At 38.7% G+C, this 24,596-nt stretch overlaps 1 protein-coding gene and 1 long non-coding RNA gene across 7 annotated transcripts in view; one reads left to right on the top strand and one right to left on the bottom strand.

Annotated features, from left to right (window-relative positions):
- LOC309500978 overlaps positions 1-14,215 on the bottom strand; it is a 19,429-nt gene extending 5,214 nt beyond the window's left edge. For 2 of the 6 annotated variants that reach the window (XR_014206748.1, XR_014206749.1), the window contains exons 1-4: positions 12,030-12,162; positions 11,685-11,722; positions 11,339-11,578; positions 10,234-10,415 (exon numbers count right to left, since the gene is read on the bottom strand). This is a non-coding gene — a long non-coding RNA (uncharacterized lncRNA). Of the gene's footprint in view, positions 1-1,583; positions 1,742-2,824; positions 2,981-10,233; positions 10,416-11,338; positions 11,579-11,684; positions 11,723-12,029; positions 12,163-14,076 lie in introns of those variants that run through there. The other 4 variants (XR_014206747.1, XR_014206746.1, XR_014206750.1 and 1 more) reach the window with 4 other exon arrangements.
- fndc7rs1 (fibronectin type III domain containing 7, related sequence 1) lies at positions 12,751-24,596 on the top strand. The gene is made up of 22 exons (XM_082172823.1): positions 12,751-12,948; positions 13,035-13,298; positions 13,701-13,958; positions 14,100-14,360; positions 14,981-15,241; positions 15,328-15,591; positions 15,994-16,251; positions 16,393-16,653; positions 17,393-17,653; positions 17,745-18,005; positions 18,191-18,451; positions 18,988-19,245; positions 19,446-19,715; positions 20,506-20,769; positions 20,885-21,145; positions 21,227-21,490; positions 21,943-22,203; positions 22,292-22,552; positions 23,153-23,443; positions 23,557-23,787; positions 23,904-23,948; positions 24,346-24,596. The coding sequence occupies exons 1-21, from the start codon at positions 12,762-12,764 to the stop codon at positions 23,924-23,926; spliced, it is 5,181 nt and encodes a 1,726-aa protein (XP_082028949.1). The 5' UTR covers positions 12,751-12,761; the 3' UTR covers positions 23,927-23,948; positions 24,346-24,596.

The raw sequence follows: 24,596 nt of genomic DNA, 5'->3' as shown, positions 1-24,596 counted from the left end.
ATTCAACAAAATATGGGAAAAGATTGCACTGTTTATCACATTAGTGTGCTTTAATGTTTAAACGGGAACTCTTCTTTGAAATGCTTTTATTTTGTACAAAATGGAACAAAGTAGTTGTGGTGTTCCCGGTCAAAAATGAACGGCCTACAAAAAATTGCTTATAAATCTTTTTTGTCTACTTATTTTCTTTCAATTAGGACAGGTTTTGTATTTATTTTTTAATCTGACTAATTGTATGCCTCATTGAGCTGAGGATAAAGTTCATCTCTGTGGAAAAAAAAAGCCTGTAATACTCAAAAGAGTTTGTGTTCATGAACTTGTGTGTGTGCACGTATCTACGCAAGCACAGGTCCGAGGCCTTTATCTTTGCAAGCTCACGTGTAAATATGTGAACATGAACGTGCTCCTGAACACTAAATGTTTCTCTTATTTTCGATCTCCCCCATTCATTTTTAATGGATGGCTATTTTTGACCAATATAAGCTCAGATCAATGAGGCCTACAATCAACCAGTTTGAAAAAAATATATAAAAAATACAAAACCTGTCCTAATTGAAAGAAAACAAGTTGATAAAAAGATTTAATCAAAAATTTGTTGATAGTATAGCATAACAAGAGATTTATAAGCTTTTTTTTGTAGGCCGGTCATTTTTGACTGGGAACAACACAAGCGTAACAAGGTGGGGAGAAAAATCCCCAAAAAGTAAAACAATTATCCCTAAAAAGCTGGGAAGTAGTTATACCCATTAACTAACATTTTCGGGAAAAAGAAAATACGCTCTGGGTCAAAATGACCTGAACACAACATAAGGGTTTATAGACAATTAATATCAGATCTATCGATGAGACTATTGGATGAGAACAAAATTTGAACAAAGTTGAGCTGATAATGTCATAACTTTGCAACATTGACACTGTTATTGGACTGAATTGAATCAACATTGAATTTGAGCTGAATAATGACACTAATATCTTCTGTAGAGCTGCCTTTAGCCGAACTGGACTAGTTACTCAATTGATGAATTTTTACAAGACTTATTTTCCTGTTTATTACTGTGAAGCTGCTTTGACACAATCTACATTGTATAAAGTGCTATTGTAAATAAATGTAACTTCAGTTGTTTTAAATATAATTTTTAATTTTGGCCTCCTCTGTCGCCTTACACCTTTAGCCCCATGTTTGCCACAGAACGTCCACACAACTGCAAACTGTAATAACATCAGCAGTGCCGTCACTTCTTGGGACGGGCCTGAAGGAGCCTACACCTACACTGTGGAGGCCCGCGGTAATCGTAGAGATTTCTACAACTGTACATCTCTAAACACGAGCTGCACACTAGCAGATCTGGACTGTGGAGAGAGCCTGAGCGTGTGGATTGTTGCGACTGACGGTGACTGTACTACTGATCCTGTGCTGGGAGAGGTGGCAGAGACAGGTGAGCAAGTGTACATACATATTTTGGGTACTGTGAATTATTGCAATGTAATATACAATGGTATATGAACATCCCCTTGCAAAAAAGTAACATGGCATGGTATCAGATGTTAATACTCTTTATCTTCCACCATAGTTCCCTGCATACCTCAGAATGTGTCCGCTGTGGAGACTTGTAGTTCAGACACTGCCTCTATCACATGGCTCTCTAGCAACGGTGCCATTTTCTACATCGGAATGGCGACACATGCGGATGGAACGGTTCACACCTGCACTGCCATGGCGACAGAGTGCTTATTCCAAAACCTGACGTGCGGCGAGACGTATGATGCATTTGTCATAGCAACAAACCTGCAATGCAACAGCTCTGAGAGCCAACATGTCCTCCTACAGACAGGTAGGTGCAAAAATGACCAAAAACAGACAAATAAAAGGTACCTGATAAATAAAATGTAAAATAAATTACAAAGTAAAAAAAAAATTATAAAAAATTATTGAACATCCCCTGTTTGGGAATTATAAAAAAATATATATATATAAAAGTGGATGAATATAAATGGCCAGATATTAAAAATAAATTTATTTATTTATCTGGTTTATTTAAAAATGTATGCAAAATCTAAAATCGAATATAATAAAGGGCCCAGATTATGTACAGTACATAAATGTAAATAAAAAAATAAAAAAAAGTGTCAAATTTAAAATGTAAAATAAACTTGAATAAAATAAGAGGGTGAAGAAAAAAGTCCATATATTTAAAATGTAAATAAAAAATAAAAGGGTATTAATAAAAAAATACCAGAAATAAAAAGGGGATGAATAAAATTGTCCAGATATTTAAAATGTAAAAATAAAAAATATAGCAATAAAACATAAAAAGGTTATTAATAAAAGTGATCAAATATTTAATATGTAAAAAAAACAAACAAACAAACAAAACAATTAATAAAAAGGGGATGAATAAAAGGGATCAGATATTAAAAATACATTTATTTATTTATCTGGTTTATTTATAAATTAATGTAAAATCTAAAATAAAAAATAAAAGCTAGATAAGGGTCCTTATTTATTTGTACAATACATTTACAAAATTTAAAAGGGGTCAAATATTTAAAACGTAAAATAAACCTAAATTAAATAAAAGGGTGAAGAAAAAGGGCCATATATTTAAATGTAAATGTAAAATTACAAATAATGCAAAATAATGCAAAATAAAAGGGGATGAATAAAAGGGTCCAGATATTTAAAAAATTTAACATAACAAATACTGCAAAATAATAATTAAAAAAAGTCAAATAAAAGGAGGATTAATTAAAAGAGGGCAGGGTTTTTTTTTAAATGTAAAAAACGGTATGCTGTGTTTTCATAAAAAAGTTATGAAAGCCTTACCTTATGAAGGTAAAGCAAATGAACTTCTGGTGCACACAAAGTAAATCTCCTACATTCTTCTTTGTAGCCCCATGTGCTCCAGTCGGCGTGGAGGTCTCTAGAGACTGTGCAGGGAATCGTGCGACAGTGAGATGGCAGAGCCTTCAGGCTGGGTATCTGTACACAGCAGTACTGCAGGGTGAACATGGACTCACGGTTAACTGCAGCACCAGCTTTAACAACTGCACAACAGCAGACCTGCTCTGCGGAGTCAACTACAACGTCACGGTCTCAAGGAACGATGCTCACTGCAGGAGTCTGCCATCCACACCCATTCAGATACAGTCAGGTAACAGTCATCTGAGCATGCACACATTTTCAAACAGTAACAGATCTTTGAAGCTGACTATGTATCTCCTTTAGCTCCTTGTGACCCTCAAAATGTCACAACCGTGCTCCAGTGTGACACCAACGCGGCTAACGTGACATGGGCTGCCAGCGCAGGAGCAAATGGGTACACGGCAATGGCAACAGACGGGCAGCAGCAACGCTTAGCTTCTTGTCACACTATGGGGACTTCCTGTCAACTGACCTCTCTGCCATGTGGGATGAGACTAAATGTGACCGTCCAAGCTGATGGAGCCTCCTGCAACAGCAGCTCTCAACCTAGAGCTGCAGTGGTAACAGGTGTCTGCTCATGCTAACTTTTGCTGATTCAAATTAATCATAACAACATCGTGTGTAGGCCCTAAAATGTATTCAAATACATAAAATGTATGAATTTCAATACATTTGATAGACAAAAAAGCAGCATTTCCAAACAAATGCTAGGGATTCTTGGGATTTTCTCAAAACTAACTTCACTTTTCACCTTTTTTTAAACCCACTTTTGGTCTCTTATATAAATATATAGTGTTCATCTTATTAACTATGAACATAACCCACCAACCCATGTTTAGTAACCACAAATAAATACTTGATAATTACTGTTATTTCATGACATACATTAATTTTACCAATTACTTTTTGGGGCCACATGTATTTCAAACAAACAAACAAACATAAATACCATTCAAAAGTTTGGGGTGAGTTTGTTTTTAAATAAATTAATATTTTTTATTCATCAAGGACGAATTCAATTGATAAAAAGTAACAGTGAAAATATTTATAATGTTACAAAATATATATTTTTAAATTTAATTTTAATTTAAAATAAATTATGTTCTTTTGAGCTTTCTATCCTTTAAAGAATCCTGAAAAAAAAAAATCCTACAAAAAATATTAAGCAGCACAACTGTTTTCAACACTGAGCAGAAATGCTGAAAATTCACAAGGAAATAAATTACATATAAAAAATAAATAAAAAAATAAACATGTATTTTAAATTGTAATAATATTTCACAATGTTATAGTTTTTACTGTATTTTGATCAAATAAAAGCAGCCTTGGTGATATATTTCAAAAACATTTAAAAAAATCTTATCAACCCCAAACTTTTGAACAGTAAGCACTTTTTAAAATATTTTTATATATAACCTTATTATTTTAATACAGCTTCCTCCTCTCCCTTATCTAGCACCCTGCATTCCCACCCATGTCACTGCTGCTCTAAACTGTACCTCCAACATTGCTTCCATCACCTGGTACAGTGCACTTGGTGCCACTTGGTACTCGGTAAAGGCGGAAGGCAGCAAAGGGTACAAAGCGTCCTGCAACAACACTATCACACGCTGTGATATCCCAAACCTGCAATGTGGTCAGGAATATTCCATCACAGTCATGGGCGTGAATGGTGACTGCATGAGCCCGGCTAGCCAGCCTATTCCTCTTGTCTCAGGTACTTGAACTCAGCTCATAAGGGTTGGGAACCACAAACGGGCTTTGACCCGGCTGAGCCATTAAGAACCTCCCTAGCAATCTCCCAGAACACCCAGCAAACATATAGCAACATCCTAACAGTTTTTGCATGACAAGCACCATTCTGCAGTTTGATGAGTTAACCTTTTTTATATGTTGCAGCACCATGTCCTAATACTGGCATTCAAGCCAGACTGGATTGCCGCACCAACTCAGCACTCATTTCTTGGACACCAGGCAATGGTTCACTAAGTTCCAATGCAACACTGCAGTCTTTCCAGGACGCCCAAAAGCACAGCTGCTTCACCAACGGCTCCTCATGCAACATCAGCTCACTTCAGTGTGGTCAGCACTACAACATCAGTGTTACAGGATACGGCCAGAACTGTTCAACCTGTTCTAAACCCCTGCTCACTCTAGACACAGGTATAACATTAAACAATAATTCAGTGCGATTAGCGTAGACCCTAATTTAAACCCTTTCTAAATGGCATCCGATAATCTATTGCACTAAAACTCTGTGCATCACATCATTTGAATCTTTTCTTTCCAGCTCCATGTGTTCCCACTCAAGTCAATGTGTCATTATCCTGTGGGTCTGACACTGCGTCTGTTTCCTGGGCAGCATCTAGTGGCCTTGTTTCCTACTATATAGTAACAGCTGAAGGTGATAATGGAATTACACAAACATGCAACTCCAGCAGCTCCTCCTGTAACATCAGCGGCCTGGCGTGTGGTCAGGCGTACAACGTGTCAGTCACAGCTATGAGCGTCGACTGCACTGGGCAACGTAGCGAAGTGCGTCGTGTCAATACTGGTAAGTAATTCCCCTTCAGTATAACCGTATAATCATTTAGCTATGTTCATCATCCATCTAACTAGTGGAGAATTTTGCACAATACAAGTTTGTCTAGTGTTTAAATGCAGAACTTTTAAACTATAGTATGTAGTTGTCTGCAGTGCTTGAAGTTTGAAATGTTTCTTAAACAATATTAAAAGCTTGATTTTCACCACAGGGGGAGTTTAAAAGAATTACACATTAAAAGGAACACTTTAAAAACTTGCAATGGATGTGTAGCATTCAAGTAAACAGTACAGCCTTGACAAAAATAATAAACTTCACATTTAATCCCTCCAGCATACTTGCCTGCTGCTACCTAGCAAAAAATTATTTTGTTCCATGAACATTCCTACAGTGTTTTGGTTCCCAAAACATAACCGAAAGGAAACCATATACTAACATTAGGGGAACGTTAGGGGAATGTGTTTTCTGACATCAAATGTACGTGGGTTAACGCAAATGTGTTTCTCATTCATTTTTATAAACACTGTTTTCTGAGGAAACTTGATGTTTGTATCTAGAATATTCCTTTAAAAACATGCTAAAGTAATACTTTGTTTAACTTTTGTCTCCCAGCACCCTGTGCTCCTCAGTCTGTGGTCAGTCAGCTCTTAGACTGCCAAACAGGGGATGTTCAAGTTAGCTGGCAGTCGAGTAACGGGGCGCAGATCTACTATGCTCAAGCCAAATCTACTGACAAGGTTCTGGGGTGTAACTCCACCTCCACATCCTGCATGATCGCTGCGATTGGCTGTGGGCAGACATACAATATCACTGTGGCTGCAGAGGGCAACGGCTGTAGATCCAGCAGTGTGACCAGTCAGGTCACGGCAGGTGCAGTAGCATTTTCACAAAGTTGATGCCTACCATTGTAAATAATGAGTCCTACCAATTCAATATCTCTATATTTAAAGTCAACATGAAATCAAAATCAACTGTATTTACTTTCTAATACACGGTCCTGATCTTACTGTGCACAATTCTTTAGTGGATGTTAGAAAAAGTCTATTCTTTCATCACAATTAAAAAGCAGCCCAGTGAAACTTATTTCAAACACATAGAAGCCATATAGCATCATCCTAGCACTACTCACATTATAAATCTGGAACCTCCCCACAGTAAAATCCTGTTTCTTTTTACAAATGTGTTTGGTGCCCCTATAGTGGTGCAGAAATTACATACTTCACCTTTAAATAATATTATTTTATTTTCTCTTCAGCCCCATGCCCTCCACTAAATATCCAGTCCAGAATGAACTGTGGCAACAACACAGCGAGTGTGTCCTGGTCCCGTGGCAATGGAGCACTGTCCTTTTTGACAACACTTGATTGCTCTAATGGACAGACGTATATGTGCAGGACCAATGAAACAGGATGTGACATCACTAACATGACGTGTGGACAAACTTGCTCAGTTAAAGTAGTGGCAGAGGGACGTTCATGCAACAGCTCTGTAGGCACTGGATCACCTATCATAACAGGTAAGAGAAATAGCTGGTTAAATCAAACCTTGTTATATTGAATTTATGATATACACTACCGATCAAGAATTTGGGACCAGTAATATATTTTTTTAAAGTAACTAATAATTTTATTTAGCAAGGATGCATTATTTAAAAGTGACAGTAAATACATTTATAATTTTACAAAATATTTCTTTTTAAAATAAATGCTCTTTTGAACTTTCTAATCATCAAATATACAGATTTATTTTTATTTTTTTATTTTTTTACTGTTTTTAACATTGATGATAAGAAGAAATGTTTTTTGAGCACTGAAATAGAAATCAGTTATTTTGAATTATTTCACAATATTACATTTTTAAAGTATTTTTGATCCAATAAATGCAGCCTTGGTGAGCATAATAAACTTCTTTCAAAAACATAAAAACAAATATTACTGACCCTAAACTTTTGAATGGTAGTATAGATATTGAGATATGATTTGTGGATTAGTGGGTAGTTAAAGGGATAATTCACTTTTAATATAACAGCCAACCATATACTAATTTTGTTTTAGATAATTTACCCAGCTCCTTGTGTACCACCAAACCACATAAATGTGCCCTAGGAGCCACTTAGAACATCTTAGCAACTATTTGGCAACACCCTGGCAACCATCCACCATGTAAAAATACAGTTTTGCCACAACATTTTGATGTGTTATCAATTTTTCATGTTGCAGCACCATGTCATAATACTGGCATTCAAGCCAGACTGGATTGCCGCACCAACTCAGCACTCATTTCTTGGACACCAGGCAATGGTTCACTAAGTTCCAATGCAACACTGCAGTCTTTCCAGGACGCCCAAAAGCACAGCTGCTTCACCAACGGCTCCTCATGCAACATCAGCTCACTTCAGTGTGGTCAGCACTACAACATCAGTGTTACAGGATACGGCCAGAACTGTTCAACCTGTTCTAAACCCCTGCTCACTCTAGACACAGGTATAACATTAAACAATAATTCAAAGAGCAATTAGCGTAGACCCTAATTTAAACCCTTTCTAAATGGCATCCGATAATCTATTGCACTAAAACTCTGTGCATCACATCATTTGAATCTTTTCTTTCCAGCTCCATGTGTTCCCACTCAAGTCAATGTGTCATTATCCTGTGGGTCTGACACTGCGTCTGTTTCCTGGGCAGCATCTAGTGGCCTTGTTTCCTACTATATAGTAACAGCTGAAGGTGATAATGGAATTACACAAACATGCAACTCCAGCAGCTCCTCCTGTAACATCAGCGGCCTGGCGTGTGGTCAGGCGTACAACGTGTCAGTCACAGCTATGAGCGTCGACTGCACTGGGCAACGTAGCGAAGTGCGTCGTGTCAATACTGGTAAGTAATTCCCCTTCAGTATAACCGTATAATCATTTAGCTATGTTCATCATCCATCTAACTAGTGGAGAATTTTGCACACTACAAGTTTGTCTAGATGCAGAAATTGTAAACTAAAGTGCACAGTATATCACAAGCTCCATCACCACATTGTTTCTTTGTAAAAACGACACAAAACACACAGTATTAAACTTATCTAGCATTCAAGTGGACAGAATCTGAATATTCTTTTAAAATAATGTCAACCATGTACTTATTTTGTTTTCTGTAATTTACCCAGCTCCTTGTGTGCCACAAAACGTGTCGGCCAATGTCACCTGTAGTAGCAACATAGCAAAAGTAACCTGGGGGAGCAGCCAAGGGGCGGAGCTTTACTCAGTGACCGCCAGCAGTGTTAATGGCCTCTCAGCTAACTGCACCTCAGCCTCCACCTCCTGTGACCTTTTAACTTTGACCTGCGGAGAGTCTTACACGATCACGGTGAAGGCCAAAGGCAGCAACTGTAGCAGTGGGAACAGTGCACCAGTTCAGGTCAAAACAGGTAAAAAAATATAACATATAACTGAGTAACACAATCAAAACCCATTATCACATCATGATTCTTTTAAAAGCTGAATAATGCCATTGCTCAATTAGAAAATGAAATCAAATTCAATCTAGGCTATTAAAACATATTAATAGACCTAACGGTTTTTCTTGCTTTTTGTGTTCTAGTGCCTTGCACCCCAAGGAATGTCGTGCCCACTGTGGATTGTTTCACAGCTGCTTTAGTGGTATCATGGACATCCAGTGCAGGAGGACAGCAGTACACAGCCACTGTGCAGGACAGCAATGGACTCTCCACCACCTGCCAGTCTACGGGCTCGCAATGTAACGTGACAGGGCTCAGGTGTGGTCAGCTGTACTACGTTAATGTGACGGCATCAGATAATCTGTGCAGCAGCCCTCCAAGTGCTACAGTGAACACTAACTCAGGTACATCTAAACATATACAAGCATATATTTTTCTATATACTCTCTGTAGCCATATAGACCCTCGGCTAAATTAATTACTATGTTCGGAGCTGCTTTCCGCATATTGTGCAGTAAACACTGTATACACATTATGGAAAATTTTCAAACAATTTGTCACATGACCTGATTCCTTTGCAGTGCACATTTAATTCAGTGAGTGGAATTTGGTTCAGATTTTGGAAAAGATTTGGAAAGATGCGTAAAATCTCTTTTTGTGTGAAAAATATCTTTGCACTAAATTAATTGTAGGACACAGCACCCAGACTACTATGTTCTGTATATGCTCATTTTGCTATTCTATGCATATAGAAAATTTTCATAATAAACTACTGTTCAAAGGTTTGGGGTCAGTAAAATTGTTTTTTTTTGGAACTAAAGAAATTAATGCTTTTATTCAGCAAGGATGCATTAAATTGATCAAAAGTGACAGTAAAAACATTCATAATGTTACAAATGATTTCACAATGTATCACAGTTTCCACAAAGAAATTAAGCAGCAAAACTGTTCAACATTGATAATAATTAGAAAATGTTTCTTGAGCAGCAAATCAGCATTTTAGAATGATTTCTGAAGGATCTTGTGACACTGAAGACTGGAGTAATGATGCATTTGCCATCACGGGAATACATTACATTTTAAAATATATTAAAATAGAAAACAGTTATTTTAAATTGCAATAATATTTCATAATAATACTGTGTTTTTGATCAAATAAATGCAGCCCTGGTGAGCATAAGAGAATGCTTTCAGGAACATAAAAGAAATCATAACAACACCAAACTTCTGAACATTTAAATCTTTGTTCGCCATGCTTGCATATGAAAAACTATGTGCTCCAATTAAATGTTCTCATTCTCAGTGTCTCTTCTGCTTTTACCCATAGTTCCCTGCGCAGCCAGCTCCATCAGGGCAGTGTTGGATTGTCAGCTAGGAACAGCCACTGTGTCATGGCAGTACGGTGCAGGTGCTCAGGGATACGTTGTCTCTGCCTTGGCACTGCTGGGCAACAGGACTAGCTGTACATCCAACAGCTCCATCACGCACTGTGAGATGAGCAACCTGCAGTGTGGCAATGAGTACATGGTGAACGTACAGACTTTGGGATCCACATGCAATTCCAGTGCACAGATGACTGGCTCCCTGATCACAGGTGAGGTTTACTGAATCTGATTTGCTTGTGTTTGCCAGTTTTGTAAGAGATTTGGTTTTGCTAACTTCCGCTGAAGTAGTGGGTTCCCCCTCCGCTCCATTCAACTATTTTACTAATATATATATATATATATACAGTATACAGTATATATATACTGTATATATGTATATACACACAGTTAAACCAAAAATGATTCAGACACCAGATATCATCTTTTATTATTTTTACTAGTGGGTGCAGGACACTCTAGTTCATTTATGTAAGTGAGGATAGCAAAAAAAAGTAAACTGTGACAAATTATACCCAAAACTTCTTGGGGCCAAACATTATTCAGACACTTTGACCTGACCACGTTTTGCTTAAGTGTTTTTCTTTAATTGATAATTCGATCTTTTTACACCACAGACTGAACAAAATTAAGCATTGCTTGGTAATTGGTTGACCTAAATTGGTATTATCTAATTGTGTACTTATATTTAACAGCTGACAGCTATTCAACATAATTCATTTGTGAGACAGTTTAACAGAAGGATGACCAAAACCAGTGAAATATAAACTGATTTGACAACTCTGAGTTCTTGTCGTATTGTATTACCATTTTCTAAACTATAGCGAATAAACTGTGAGATAAAGTGAGAAATGTTGAAAGTGTCTGAATAAATTTTGGTTTGACTATATATATATATATATATATATAAATATATAAAATATTTAAAATATAAATATATAGTAAAGTGACTAATTGTACTATGAAATGTGTACATGAGGCTTATGATAAATTATTTTATGCTTTTTAAAATATCAAATGAATAAAACTAAGCTGTAATCCTACCATTACAGGTCCGTGTGCTCCTCAGCATCTGACAGCGCAGTACAGTCCTTCCACCGCTCGGCTCTCCTGGGACGTCACTAAAGGTGCCGCCAACTTCACAGCAGTGGCTGTGACCCCCGAGGGCCTGACAGTGACCTGTGCGACCTCTAACACGAGCTGCACCTTGACAGACATGAGCTGTGGTCAGATCTACAATATCAGCGTGACGACTCGCAACAGTGCCTGCAATGTCACTGCGACCTATGATCCAATCAAGACGGGTCAGTCATGTGACCACTGATTTTATAGGAATATTCACTCAAAAATTCAAATTCTGTCATTACTCATGATGTTACAAATAACAAACCTGAATGACTTTCTTCAGTGGAGATGCTCTGTTCTGAGCTAAAAAAGGGACAAATATAAGTTATCCATACTATTTGTGTACTGCATTCTAAGTCTTTTAAAGCCATATTATAGTATTGTGTGAGGAGCAGATTGAAATTTAAAGCGTTCATCTTTACTTTGTCATTTCAGAACCCTGTCCTCCTCAGAACGTCAAAGCTAGCATAAACTGCGCAACCCTCAATGCAACTGTTTCCTGGGAGCCTAGCCAGTTTGCAGTGGGATACATTGCGTTCCTGGATGGGCAAAATGGTCATTCCACTTCCTGTCGGACAGATCGCACATATTGCAGTTTACCTGATCTCACCTGTGGAATAGTGTACTATGTCAGAGTCCGTGCCATCGGAGAGGTGTTCAACAGCTCTGACAGCATAGGGGTCAACATGACATCAGGTCTGTAAGGACAAAACAAATAAAAAACCTAGTACCAAAAATATACAGTATAATACAGTACTTAAGGTTGAATAAAAAAAATAAAAAATCCAAATTAAATCGAAAGGACCATGTTCCGGATTACTGTCTTATTATTTGGGATAATTCATTTAGAAACAAATCAGATTTCAGAAGTAACTGTTTCTCAGCATTTCACTTTAATGTTAGGGTATCATACACTCTTAGAATAAAAGTTTTTTAGAAGTTCAAAGGGTTTTGTTAGGCGCTTCATATATAGAACATTTTAGTGGTTCCCATCATGGGATCATTTTATGGATTTAGTTTAAATACATTTTGTTTTAATAAATTTTTTTATGAAATTATATGAATTAAACAGCTTGTAAACATACTTTATCAGTAGAAAAAAGCAATCATTTAAGACATTTCACAAACCTTTTTGGCATTAAAATTGATTCAAGAACCCTAAGGTTCAATAAAGAGCCCCCAATTAACCTTTTTTCTAAGATAACTGTGTTAAATAAAATATGTGCTACTTTCAGGAGTATTGAAAAATATTCTTCTATATTTTTCAGCACCATGTCTGTCCAGCAGTGTGTCTGCCATCGTGGACTGTGCTACAGATTCAGCTCTAGTGTCCTGGAGCATCATGGCTGGGGCGGATAATTACACTGTGACGGCTTTGGGATCAGGAGGCCAAAGGTTCTCCTGCTCATCCCAACAGAACAACTGTAACATCTCGTCCCTGCAGTGTGGACAACTCTATAACCTCACCTTCACCTCTACGAACCAGCAGTGCCAAATCACCTCCGCCACCAACGCCACGTTCCGGTCCAGTGAGTTTGCAATCCATTACACGGTAGAAGGGGTTAAAAGTTAATTAGGCTAATTATGGTCCAACTTTTCTGTGATCCCTCCGCAGGACCCTGTGTGCCACTGCGGGCGGCAGCCGATAAGGTGTGCGGCAACAACACGGCCGTGATGTCTTGGGAGGCGAGAGAAGGAGTGGATTTCTACACCGCCCGAGCCCTCGGTGTAGGAGGAGTACGCCAGGAGCTTTGTAACTCCACCTCCTCCACTTGTTCCTTCTCTAATCTGGGCTGTGGAGAGACCTATGCGTTTACTGTCACCGCTTACAGCGGCCTCTGCCAAAGCAGTGCCAGCGCACCTGTATACATCACTACAGGTATAGCATTATGCAGTGTAAAAAACCCTTCACAAAACCTTGGGCCTTTAATCAAAAAAGAAAAGAAAAAAGTGGAAGCCACACCCTTCTCACACTCTGTGCTTTATTACCCAGTGTTTTAATTATTAATAATACATTTGTATATTTTTTTTTTTTTAAATAATTTTTTTAAACATTTTTATTAATATTTTATTTAATTATTAGTATTAATAATTTGTTTTTAGATTTATATTTTTTTGTTAATTAATATTTTAATATTATTGTTTTTATTACTATTACTAATAATAACAATATGTTTATTTACTTTTTTTTACTGTTAATGTTTTTTATTTTTTTATTTAAATGATTATAGAATAACTCTATACATTGGTACAATATAACAATCCCCCTTCACTTCTCCAGACCCTTGCAGACCAGAGAATGTGACTGCTCACATGTCATGCAACAGTGAGATGGTGGCGCTCGACTGGTCAAATGCCAAAGGGGTGTCATCCTACATTGTGACGGCAACAGGGAGTCTGGGATATATCATAGCCTTTAACACCACTTCTACTAGCCTGTCTGTGTCACTGCTCTGTGGACAAAGTTACAACGTGACTGTTCAAGGGCAAAACGATTACTGCAACAGCCCACTGAGCGCCCCTGCAGTTTTCAGACTCGGTATGTTCCTGAAATTATACATAAAACTGCTGTACTGTGCAAATAATTCAAGTTGATCTCTGTTGCTATGCTTATACATTTGATTTGAGGCAGTACTGTATGAAATGGGTTGACTTACCTTTGTAATGTGTTGTGATCCAGCGCCCTGCACGCCCCATAATCTCGTGACACATGTGGAATGTAACAACCAGGTGGGTTCTGTCAGCTGGGGCCCAAGCGATGGGGCAAACATGTACACTGCCAAAGCAACAGGTAATGATGGACACACACACCTGTGCGTCACTAATGGGACCAGCTGCACCTGGGAGGACCTGCATTGTGGTGAAATCTATAACGTCAGTGTTACTGCCAATGACAGCCGCTGCACGAGTACACGTAGCAACAGCACCTACATACACATGGGTAAGACACTGTAATGATAAATATACCAGGGGTTTCCATCTGTAGGATGAATGAGTAGTTAACATGCTTACAATGTCAGTTAAATGTAATAAAAAAATATATATGCATGTGTATTACATAAATGCATTAGATAAAAATATTAATTTGACACTTGCATTTATTTAAAATATTTTAGAAAAGAAATGTTTTCAATTTTAAAGCTATATATATATTGTCAAAAGTTTGGAATAATTAATTTGATAAATACAGTAAAAATTGTAATATTGTGAAATAGTGACTATGGATCAGTTGGTAAAACATAATCATAAAAATGATTAAGAAAAGTTAAATTAGTTCTGAACAAGGAGCAATTTTTTTTTGCATATTATGGCCAGATTCTACGGCTTGATATTTAGCAATGAAATTCATAAGCTTGAAATTTAAGCTTGTAAACATACTTTATCAGTAGAAAAAAGCAATCATTTAAGACATTTCACAAACCTTTTTGGCATTAAAATTGATTCAAGAACCCTAAGGTTCAATAAAGAGCCCCCAATTAACCTTTTTTCTAAGATAACTGTGTTAAATAAAATATGTGCTACTTTCAGGAGTATTGAAAAATATTCTTCTATATTTTTCAGCACCATGTCTGTCCAGCAGTGTGTCTGCCATCGTGGACTGTGCTACAGATTCAGCTCTAGTGTCCTGGAGCATCATGGCTGGGGCGGATAATTACACTGTGACGGCTTTGGGATCAGGAGGCCAAAGGTTCTCCTGCTCATCCCAACAGAACAACTGTAACATCTCGTCCCTGCAGTGTGGACAACTCTATAACCTCACCTTCACCTCTACGAACCAGCAGTGCCAAATCACCTCCGCCACCAACGCCACGTTCCGGTCCAGTGAGTTTGCAATCCATTACACGGTAGAAGGGGTTAAAAGTTAATTAGGCTAATTATGGTCCAACTTTTCTGTGATCCCTCCGCAGGACCCTGTGTGCCACTGCGGGCGGCAGCCGATAAGGTGTGCGGCAACAACACAGCCGTGATGTCTTGGGAGGCGAGAGAAGGAGTGGATTTCTACACCGCCCGAGCCCTCGGTGTAGGAGGAGTACGCCAGGAGCTTTGTAACTCCACCTCCTCCACTTGTTCCTTCTCTAATCTGGGCTGTGGAGAGACCTATGCGTTTACTGTCACCGCTTACAGCGGCCTCTGCCAAAGCAGTGCCAGCGCACCTGTATACATCACTACAGGTATAGCATTATGCAGTGTAAAAAACCCTTCACAAAACCTTGGGCCTTTAATCAAAAAAGAAAAGAAAAAAGTGGAAGCCACACCCTTCTCACACTCTGTGCTTTATTACCCAGTGTTTTAATTATTAATAATACATTTGTATATATATTTTTTTTTAAATAATTTTTTTAAACATTTTTATTAATATTTTATTTAATTATTAGTATTAATAATTTGTTTTTAGATTTATATTTTTTTGTTAATTAATATTTTAATATTATTGTTTTTATTACTATTACTAATAATAACAATATGTTTATTTACTTTTTTTTACTGTTAATGTTTTTTATTTTTTTATTTAAATGATTATAGAATAACTCTATACATTGGTACAATATAACAATCCCCCTTCACTTCTCCAGACCCTTGCAGACCAGAGAATGTGACTGCTCACATGTCATGCAACAGTGAGATGGTGGCGCTCGACTGGTCAAATGCCAAAGGGGTGTCATCCTACATTGTGACGGCAACAGGGAGTCTGGGATATATCATAGCCTTTAACACCACTTCTACTAGCCTGTCTGTGTCACTGCTCTGTGGACAAAGTTACAACGTGACTGTTCAAGGGCAAAACGATTACTGCAACAGCCCACTGAGCGCCCCTGCAGTTTTCAGACTCGGTATGTTCCTGAAATTATACATAAAACTGCTGTACTGTGCAAATAATTCAAGTTGATCTCTGTTGCTATGCTTATACATTTGATTTGAGGCAGTACTGTATGAAATGGGTTGACTTACCTTTGTAATGTGTTGTGATCCAGCGCCCTGCACGCCCCATAATCTCGTGACACATGTGGAATGTAACAACCAGGTGGGTTCTGTCAGCTGGGGCCCAAGCGATGGGGCAAACATGTACACTGCCAAAGCAACAGGTAATGATGGACACACACACCTGTGCGTCACTAATGGGACCAGCTGCACCTGGGAGGACCTGCATTGTGGTGAAATCTATAACGTCAGTGTTACTGCCAATGACAGCCGCTGCACGAGTACACGTAGCAACAGCACCTACATACACATGGGTAAGACACTGTAATGATAAATATACCAGGGGTTTCCATCTGTAGGATGAATGAGTAGTTAACATGCTTACAATGTCAGTTAAATGTAATAAAAAAAAATATATGCATGTGTATTACATAAATGCATTAGATAAAAATATTAATTTGACACTTGCATTTATTTAAAATATTTTAGAAAAGAAATGTTTTCAATTTTAAAGCTATATATATATTGTCAAAAGTTTGGAATAATTAATTTGATTAAAAATACAGTAAAAATTGTAATATTGTGAAATAGTGACTATGGATCAGTTGGTAAAACGTAATCATAAAAATGATTAAGAAAAGTTAAATTAGTTCTGAACAAGGAGCAATTTTTTTTTTGCATATTATGGCCAGATTCTATGGCTTGATATTTAGCAATGAAATTCATACAATGTTTTTAAATACTTTTGAGGCAATTGTATCCAAATTTAGGTTGCTGGATTTATCTTATTTTAAGAATGTATAGATGTTTTTAGTTGAAAAACAAGACATGGAAACTGAAGAAAAATATTATTTGAGGTTTTTGTTTTTGCAATGAAAATAATTTTCATCACGAGAAAAATAGTAACTTCTGATTATAAATTATTATTATTACATTTTCTAAAGTTCAATACAAACCAAATATTGAAATAAAATACATGTTCTGTTCTTGTTTATGCATGTAAGTACAAACCTCATGAAAGTTTCAATGCTGTTCTGTTTTCTGGTTCTTTAGCTCCATGTGTTCCTCAAGCTTTGACCCCCATCCTGGACTGTGGCACGGGGCTGGGCACTCTGAGCTGGGCTTCCAGTGCTGGAGCTGAGACATATGCAGTGGAAGCACTAAGTGGAAATGGGAACACGCTGGAATTCAGTACCAACATTACCAGTGGCTTCCTATCAGAGCTGCTCTGTGGTCAACAGTACCAGATCACTGTCAAAGCCATTAACCAGCAATGCAGAAGTGCACCGAGTTCACCTGCTAACCTGTCAACAGGTAATACAGAAAACACTGATGGATTGATAGTCTGTTGAGAATGACGCATATCTCAGATCTCAAATGGTTGTCCTGTTCTGTTCTCTCCCAGCTCCATGTGTTCCTCAGAATTTGGTGTCTGAGCTGGACTGTTTGTCTAACTTTATAACTGTGAGATGGAACATCAGCCGCGGGGCGGCGTCTTACCTGGTGGTTGCAGCGGGACCTGAAGGTCCAGTGAATGCCTGTAACACGACTGCACAGCAATGCAAACTGCAAACGCTGCATTGTAGTTCCTCGTACAATGTCAGCGTCATTGCAGTAAACCAGCAATGCAACACATCAGGAGGGTCCATCTTAGAAATAAACACTGGTACAGTCTCCAGTTTTGTATCCTCTTCTGCCTTCTTTATCTCCATAAAAAAAAAAAAAAAATTCAGCATGCAAACAAAATCTAAATTCAGTATTGAAATATTACAACACCAACATGACTGTTGGTTACATTTTGAATGAAAATTCTAACAAGAACTTTTAATTGTCAAACTTTTTTCTTTGCAGTGCCATGTGTACCTGGTCACGTGCAGGGCAGAGTAAACTGTACGACTGGAGATGTGTCTGTATCCTGGGATCGAAGCGTGGGTGCCGTTTCCTACTCTGCAGTTGCTCGGAGTAGCGGTGGCTATGCTTCAGTGTGTAACAGCACTGGAACGGCATGTGTCTTCTCAGACCTGCTCTGTGGGATGAACTATAGTTTGGCTGTCAGCGCGAGTGACAGGAGCTGCTCCACTGCACAGAGCCAACCAGTTGTGCTGAGTACAGGTACCTAAGAAAATAATAACAAAAAAAACAAAAAAATTGGTAACTTTATTTTACAGTGTCCTTGTTACATGTACTTACCATAGTAGTAACAGTAAATTATGCATAATTACATGCAACTAACCCTCAACCAAATCCTAATCCTACCCTAACCCTATAGTAAGTACATGTAGTTGCTTAATATTACTCAGTACTTAAATATATAAATACACTGTAACAATGATACCTTAAAATAAAATATAACCCTTTAATTTAAGGTGTCCATGTTACAGTGTAATTTTACATTTAAGTGCTGAGTAATAATAATTGACCTTACTATAGGGTTACGGTCAGAATTAGGTTTAGGGTTAGTTGCATGCAAGTATGCATACTTTATAGTTACTACTACAGTAATTACATGTAACATGTGTAACAAGGACACTGTAAAATAAAGTGTTACCAAAAAGTGCTTCCCAAAATAACTGAACGATTTTCACGGTTACTGGTGTAAGAATTATTTAGTTAATTATGGTAATTGTTAATATTTCATTTCACTTCAGTGTCCTGTAAGCCACAGAATGCTAGCGCCCTGCTCAACTGCGACACTAACTCCGCTGTTGTAACTTGGGAGCTCACTGATAACCTCACGCATTACACGGTCCAGGCTGCTGGTTCTGACGGACATCGCATCAACTGCACGAGCTCGGACCACAGTTGCACATTATCCGGAATGCACTGTGGCCAGAGATATAACCTTACCGTCACTGCCATGGATGGAGTATGTGACAACAGCAACACATACCTCACTCTGCAGTCAGGTGAGTCCACTGCTTCTGTAGTGCACCGGATGACAGAGCTCAGATTTAATGCAGTTTCTGATGTGGGATATTCTAATCTGTTGTCATATGTTCAAAAGACACATAAAGAAACAAAATGGCCATGCAGGTGTATGATAATCAACATTGCAAGACTAATAATGAATGTCCTTTAAAATGGTCCCTGTTCTCTCTCTGTTTAGCTCCATGTGCACCTAGCAATGTTCAGACATATTTGCTTTGCGACATCCACAATGGTAGTGTTGTGTCTGTGTCGTGGGTACAAGCCAACGGGGCGGAGGCTTTCATGGCTGTGGCCGTGTCTGATGATGGCCATTCCTACTCTTGTAACACCACCACTGCCTCCTGTAATCTGCAAGAACTGCAGTGTGGTCAGAATTATAATGTTTCCGTCTACTCAATGGCCAGTGGCTGCGGGGGCGTGAAGAGTACTATGTCTCAAGTGCAAACAGGTGCGTGTGTGAGGATTTTACTTTATCAAGACAACTGCATGTCAACTTAACAACTTAATTAGCAACCAAATATATACAAAGGCCTAACAAGTATGATTTCATTAAACATTTTGTAGTATTTATGTGTTTCCCTGAAGCAGCAGTTGTAATTTAGATTTACCATTTTTCAACCCCTCTCTAACATTTCAAGATAAATCTCATCAAATGTTTAAAGAACATGTTTGGATTTTGAGGTGGAAAATGATCTGGATAAGGAAATATATTTTGTTTAAGTGAAGTCTACTTTTAGCCTTAATTAAGTTTTTGGCTTATTTTTTTATTATAATTTTTTTAACAATTATTTTCAGAGCAATTAAGCACATTTTCTTTCCCATTTATCATTGCTATAATGCAAAAAAAATAATATTTAAATAAGAAAGTATATTTTACATTTAATTTTAAAATGTTGTAATACAGTTAGAGTAACTTCAAAAAATATCTGTTGAAAGTACGGGAATTACGGGAATGAGAATTTTGACAGAAAATTAACATCATTGTCATGAAAATAATGCCACAATGCAAAAACTTTTACAAGCTACTGTACCTTCAAGACTTCTACATTGTGCTATGACTTTGCATGTGAAATGAGTAGGTATGCTAACTTGCTGTAACATTGCTGTATAGCATCTGCAATGCGGCAAGGAGTATACCATCATTGATTAATTGGTTCACCTTTTATAGTTTCCTGCTGAAATGTTTGGTACTGCCCCACCCGTTCAATAACAGATTGGTTCCTTTTCTCATTTCTCAGCTCCATGTCCACCACACAACGTATCTGCAAATGTGCAGTGTGATTTAGGGTCTGTGCTGGTGAGCTGGAGCCCAGCAGTGGATGCCAGCCAGTTCAGAGTGGAAATTGAGTCCCAGAGCACTGGTGTGATTTCCTCCTGTAACAGCACAAACACGCAGTGCTCCATCGCACATCTGCCCTGTGGAGAGAGCTTCAACATCAGTGTGGTGGCACTGAGGGGCAGCTGTCAGAGTCAAGCAAGCAGTGGCTTCAACATCGCCTCAGGTTGGACACTAACACAAGAATGCTCTCTGTTACAAATGGATGGATGAATTGATAGATACATTTCAATATCCATACTTTCCTTATGCACTTTATGTCTAACCTCTTCTCTCTACAGCTCCATGTACCCCACAGGGGGTTAATGGTACCGTGGACTGTGTCACTAACTCCGCATGGGTATCATGGGAAGTGGATAAGGGTGCAGAGTCTTACACGGTGCTGGCTGTTGGGGACGACGGTCAAAATACCACGTGTTCCAGCGCAAACTCCACCTGTAATGTGCCTGACCTGGGTTGTGGAAAGAGCTACACCTTCCAAGTCACTGCTTCAAACGCTGCGTGCCTGAGCCCACCCAGCAACAGCTTTCAGCTGGAGACAGGCAAGTACACCTGAGAGCTTCAGCCCTCTCATTTGAGACCCTGGGTCTCTTAGTCTTAATGTCTGTCATCTCTCTCTACAGCACCTTGTGCCTTGTCATCCATCGTGGTGGTGGCTGAATGCCAAAGTTCTGTTGTCATGGTACAGTGGCAGAGGGCACGCAGAGGAAATTCCCTCTACATTGTCACAGCAGAGGATCAAGACCGTGCCTACATTTCCTGCAATAGCTCCACCTCTTCCTGCAACCTTACCAATGTGCAGTGCGGCAAAGAGTACACCATCATTGTGGCTGCTTCGGCCAACCAATGTAGCAGCCTTCGCAGCCCACCCTACAAGATCAGAACCGGTAAAACCATCAATATTGTTATACCTAGGTAGAGGTTATACTTAGAGAAGAGGCCTGAGACATATCTAGGGACCAGAATATCATGAACATCACCATCTGGGGATGGACTCTTGACCTAATCAGTGAACAACCACCCAGAACAGAAGTCACATAATAAAGTGCTAACAACCAGTTGATACACCATAACATCTGCATTGTGGGACTTTTCTAATTAAATAATTGCAACTGCACTTTATACACCAGGGGTTTCTAATCCTGCTCCAGGAGAACAACCTTTTCGTAGAGTTGACCTTCACTGGCTGGTAAAAGTTGAAGCTAAACTCTGCAGGAAGGTGGTCCTCCCAGAGAAGAATGGACACCCTTGATCTATATCTATATCTATATAAATTTGACATGTGCTTTCATTGCACCATATTCAGGTTGTTCTCATTTCTTCCTTTGATCCTCTGCAGCGCCCTGTCAGCCCTCACAAGTACAGGCCTATACAGACTGTCAGTCAAAGGATGTGTTTGTGTCATGGGAGCCATCTTACGTGGCGCAGTCATACCTGCTTACTGCAGTCAGCAGAGATGGAAACTTAAAGACATGCAATACCTCGTACAATAACTGCACACTAACTGACCTGCACTGCAGCAACACTTACAATGTGTCCGTTTTAGCCAGTAATGAGAACTGCACCAGTCTGCCAAGTACTAATGTCACATTCAAAACAGGTAAGAGTGACAAACTCTTTTCCTTTAAATGATGTGACCAAGATTTTTACATTGTACAAACTTTCATTGCGATGTCTTTATTCTGCAGTGCCATGTGAGCCAACCAATGTAACTGCAAACATACAATGCGGGAACAGTAGTGCCTCCTTGTCATGGGTGGGGAGTACAGGGGCAGTGGCCTATGTGGGAATTGCCCAGTCAGAAAACGGCACAAAGGTCTACTGCCAGAACACGGAGACTTCCTGTACTTTGATGGGCTTAGTGTGCGGCACCGTGTACAACTTTACAGTGCAGGCAACAGATGGCACCTGCAACAGTACCTTGAGTAAACCTCAAATTGGTGGAGCAGGTACAACAATTATCTGCTTTCTTTGAACTGATCTGCAAGTATTTGAGATGTCCCCTAAGGGTGTTTCATACTAGTGCTTTTAGAGTAGACTTGAATCTGTTTGACATCAACGTTTGGTTCTTTTGGAATCGTCTCATTCTTTTGGAATGTTTTCTGTACTTGCGTGTCCACCAAAAGGACCACACCCAAATTTGCTTGAAAAGGGAGGTCTGGAGTACAGTTTAAGTCCACTGTAGTACAGTTGTTAATTAGTATGAAAGCAATTTGGCCAAATTTGCAGATGTGAATTGCTTCTGATGACGGATTACAAGATATTCAAAGATCTACAAGAGCAGCGGCAAAACTAAATTTAGTCACCTAGTCGTTATCTTAAATGGTTAGCAGCAACTTATGTTGAAGATGTGTTTACAAATCGGATATAACATGAAAAGGACCTTCAGACCAAATGTGAAAGCCTAACAGCTGCAACTTACACAACATTTTAGTATAGTACAGGCAAATCCATTGTAAAGGCAGAAACTAACATTTTGGTTCTGTTTCTTTGTGATCCCCATTGGGAAAAAAGGTTTTGAAGTCTTGTTGTCCATCTCTTTCCCTCAGCTCCCTGTCCTCCAGCTGGGTTGAGGGTTGTCCCTCGTACAGTAGTGAATGACACTCAGATCTTGAGGGCATCCTGGTCTACTGTGAGTTGCCCTAATTCTGAATACCTGTTTGGACTCAAGGGCAGCATTCATGGCAATAACCAGGCACTCTTTGACCTCGTCTCCTATTGGACAAGTCGCACGTTCTTTGAGATGCCCCTCCCTTGTGGCTCCTCCTACAGCGCAACCATCAGGGCGAGGAACTCTGCCGCCTCAAGCGTCGAGTCTGTTGCGGTCACTGGAACCACAGGTGCACAATGTTTAATCATCATAGCACTACATTCCTACATTCTTAAATGGGAAATGATGCTTAAAGTGCAAATACATACATTACTCATCTGTTCATTTATTTCTTTCCCCCAGTACCTTGTGCCCCTCTAAATGTGACATTCTCTGCATCATCGGCAGTTGTGGCATGGCATGAGTCTTTATTTGCTACGAACTACACCGCGTATGGGGTCACTTCCTCTGGTAGGATGAAACTCTGCATGACCTCACAGCTCCTCTGCTCCATCCCCAATTTCAGTAGCGGTAACATTGTCGTAACTGCCCACAATGCTGCTGGACAAAGTGAAGACTCAGTGCCTGTTTTAGGTAAGTAGTACAAGTAACAAATAATGAAACATCAGATCAGTAGAAACATGGGTTGTCAAAATGTATCTTGTTTTGGTGAAGTCCTGTAACCTTTGACCATGTTCATCAATTGGCAGTGACAGCCGTTCGCAGGAGGTGAGACCTGGCTCGAAGTCATAAAGGTGAGTTGGTGCTCAATAACAACAGAAAAATTAAGAACAATTAATGAAAATTTGATCATTTCTCAAAATGGAGAAATGCCCTAATTAGGGAAAATAACATATTCAACTTAACTAAAGAAAATGAGACCATGAGGGATGAAATAGTCTGGTTTGCTACTTTGTTGATCATTAAGTTGATAAAACATGGAAAATCTCTTCCAGTGGACACTGTACTTCCTTAAAAAAATTAAATAAAATGTACGTCTATCCCTCACAGCCTCCTTTTACATGCAGTTGAGTGATTCCACTGACAACTGTTTCATCCACAACAGCTTTGCTTAACACTTTAAAAGGTTTTTAAGAAGTTTTAAACAAATTGAAAAGCCTGCTAGTATTAACCACCTTCTCTCCACACCAGCCCTGCCCAACTCGTCTGCATATCGTCGCACTCAAACTCTTGCCTTTGAGAATTCTTAAAACTCTTTGATACTTTTGCATGTTACATATATTCCAGCTCAAGGTTAATGTTTTTTTCACAATATTTATGGGTGGAATAGATTGACTGGGTAAAAGATTAACATGGCTTCTTTTAAAATGTTTTTCAAAATGTTTTTTTTTTTTTCTCTGGCTGAAGGATTTACTTTTATGCAATGCCAAATATTTTAAAAA

Source organism: Leuciscus leuciscus, assembly GCF_965113295.1.
Source record: "Leuciscus leuciscus genome assembly, chromosome: 6".
Classification (NCBI taxonomy): domain Eukaryota; kingdom Metazoa; phylum Chordata; class Actinopteri; order Cypriniformes; family Leuciscidae; genus Leuciscus; species Leuciscus leuciscus.
The sequence above is the reverse complement of the archived record's forward strand: the minus strand, read 5'-3'. Positions and strand labels throughout refer to the sequence as shown.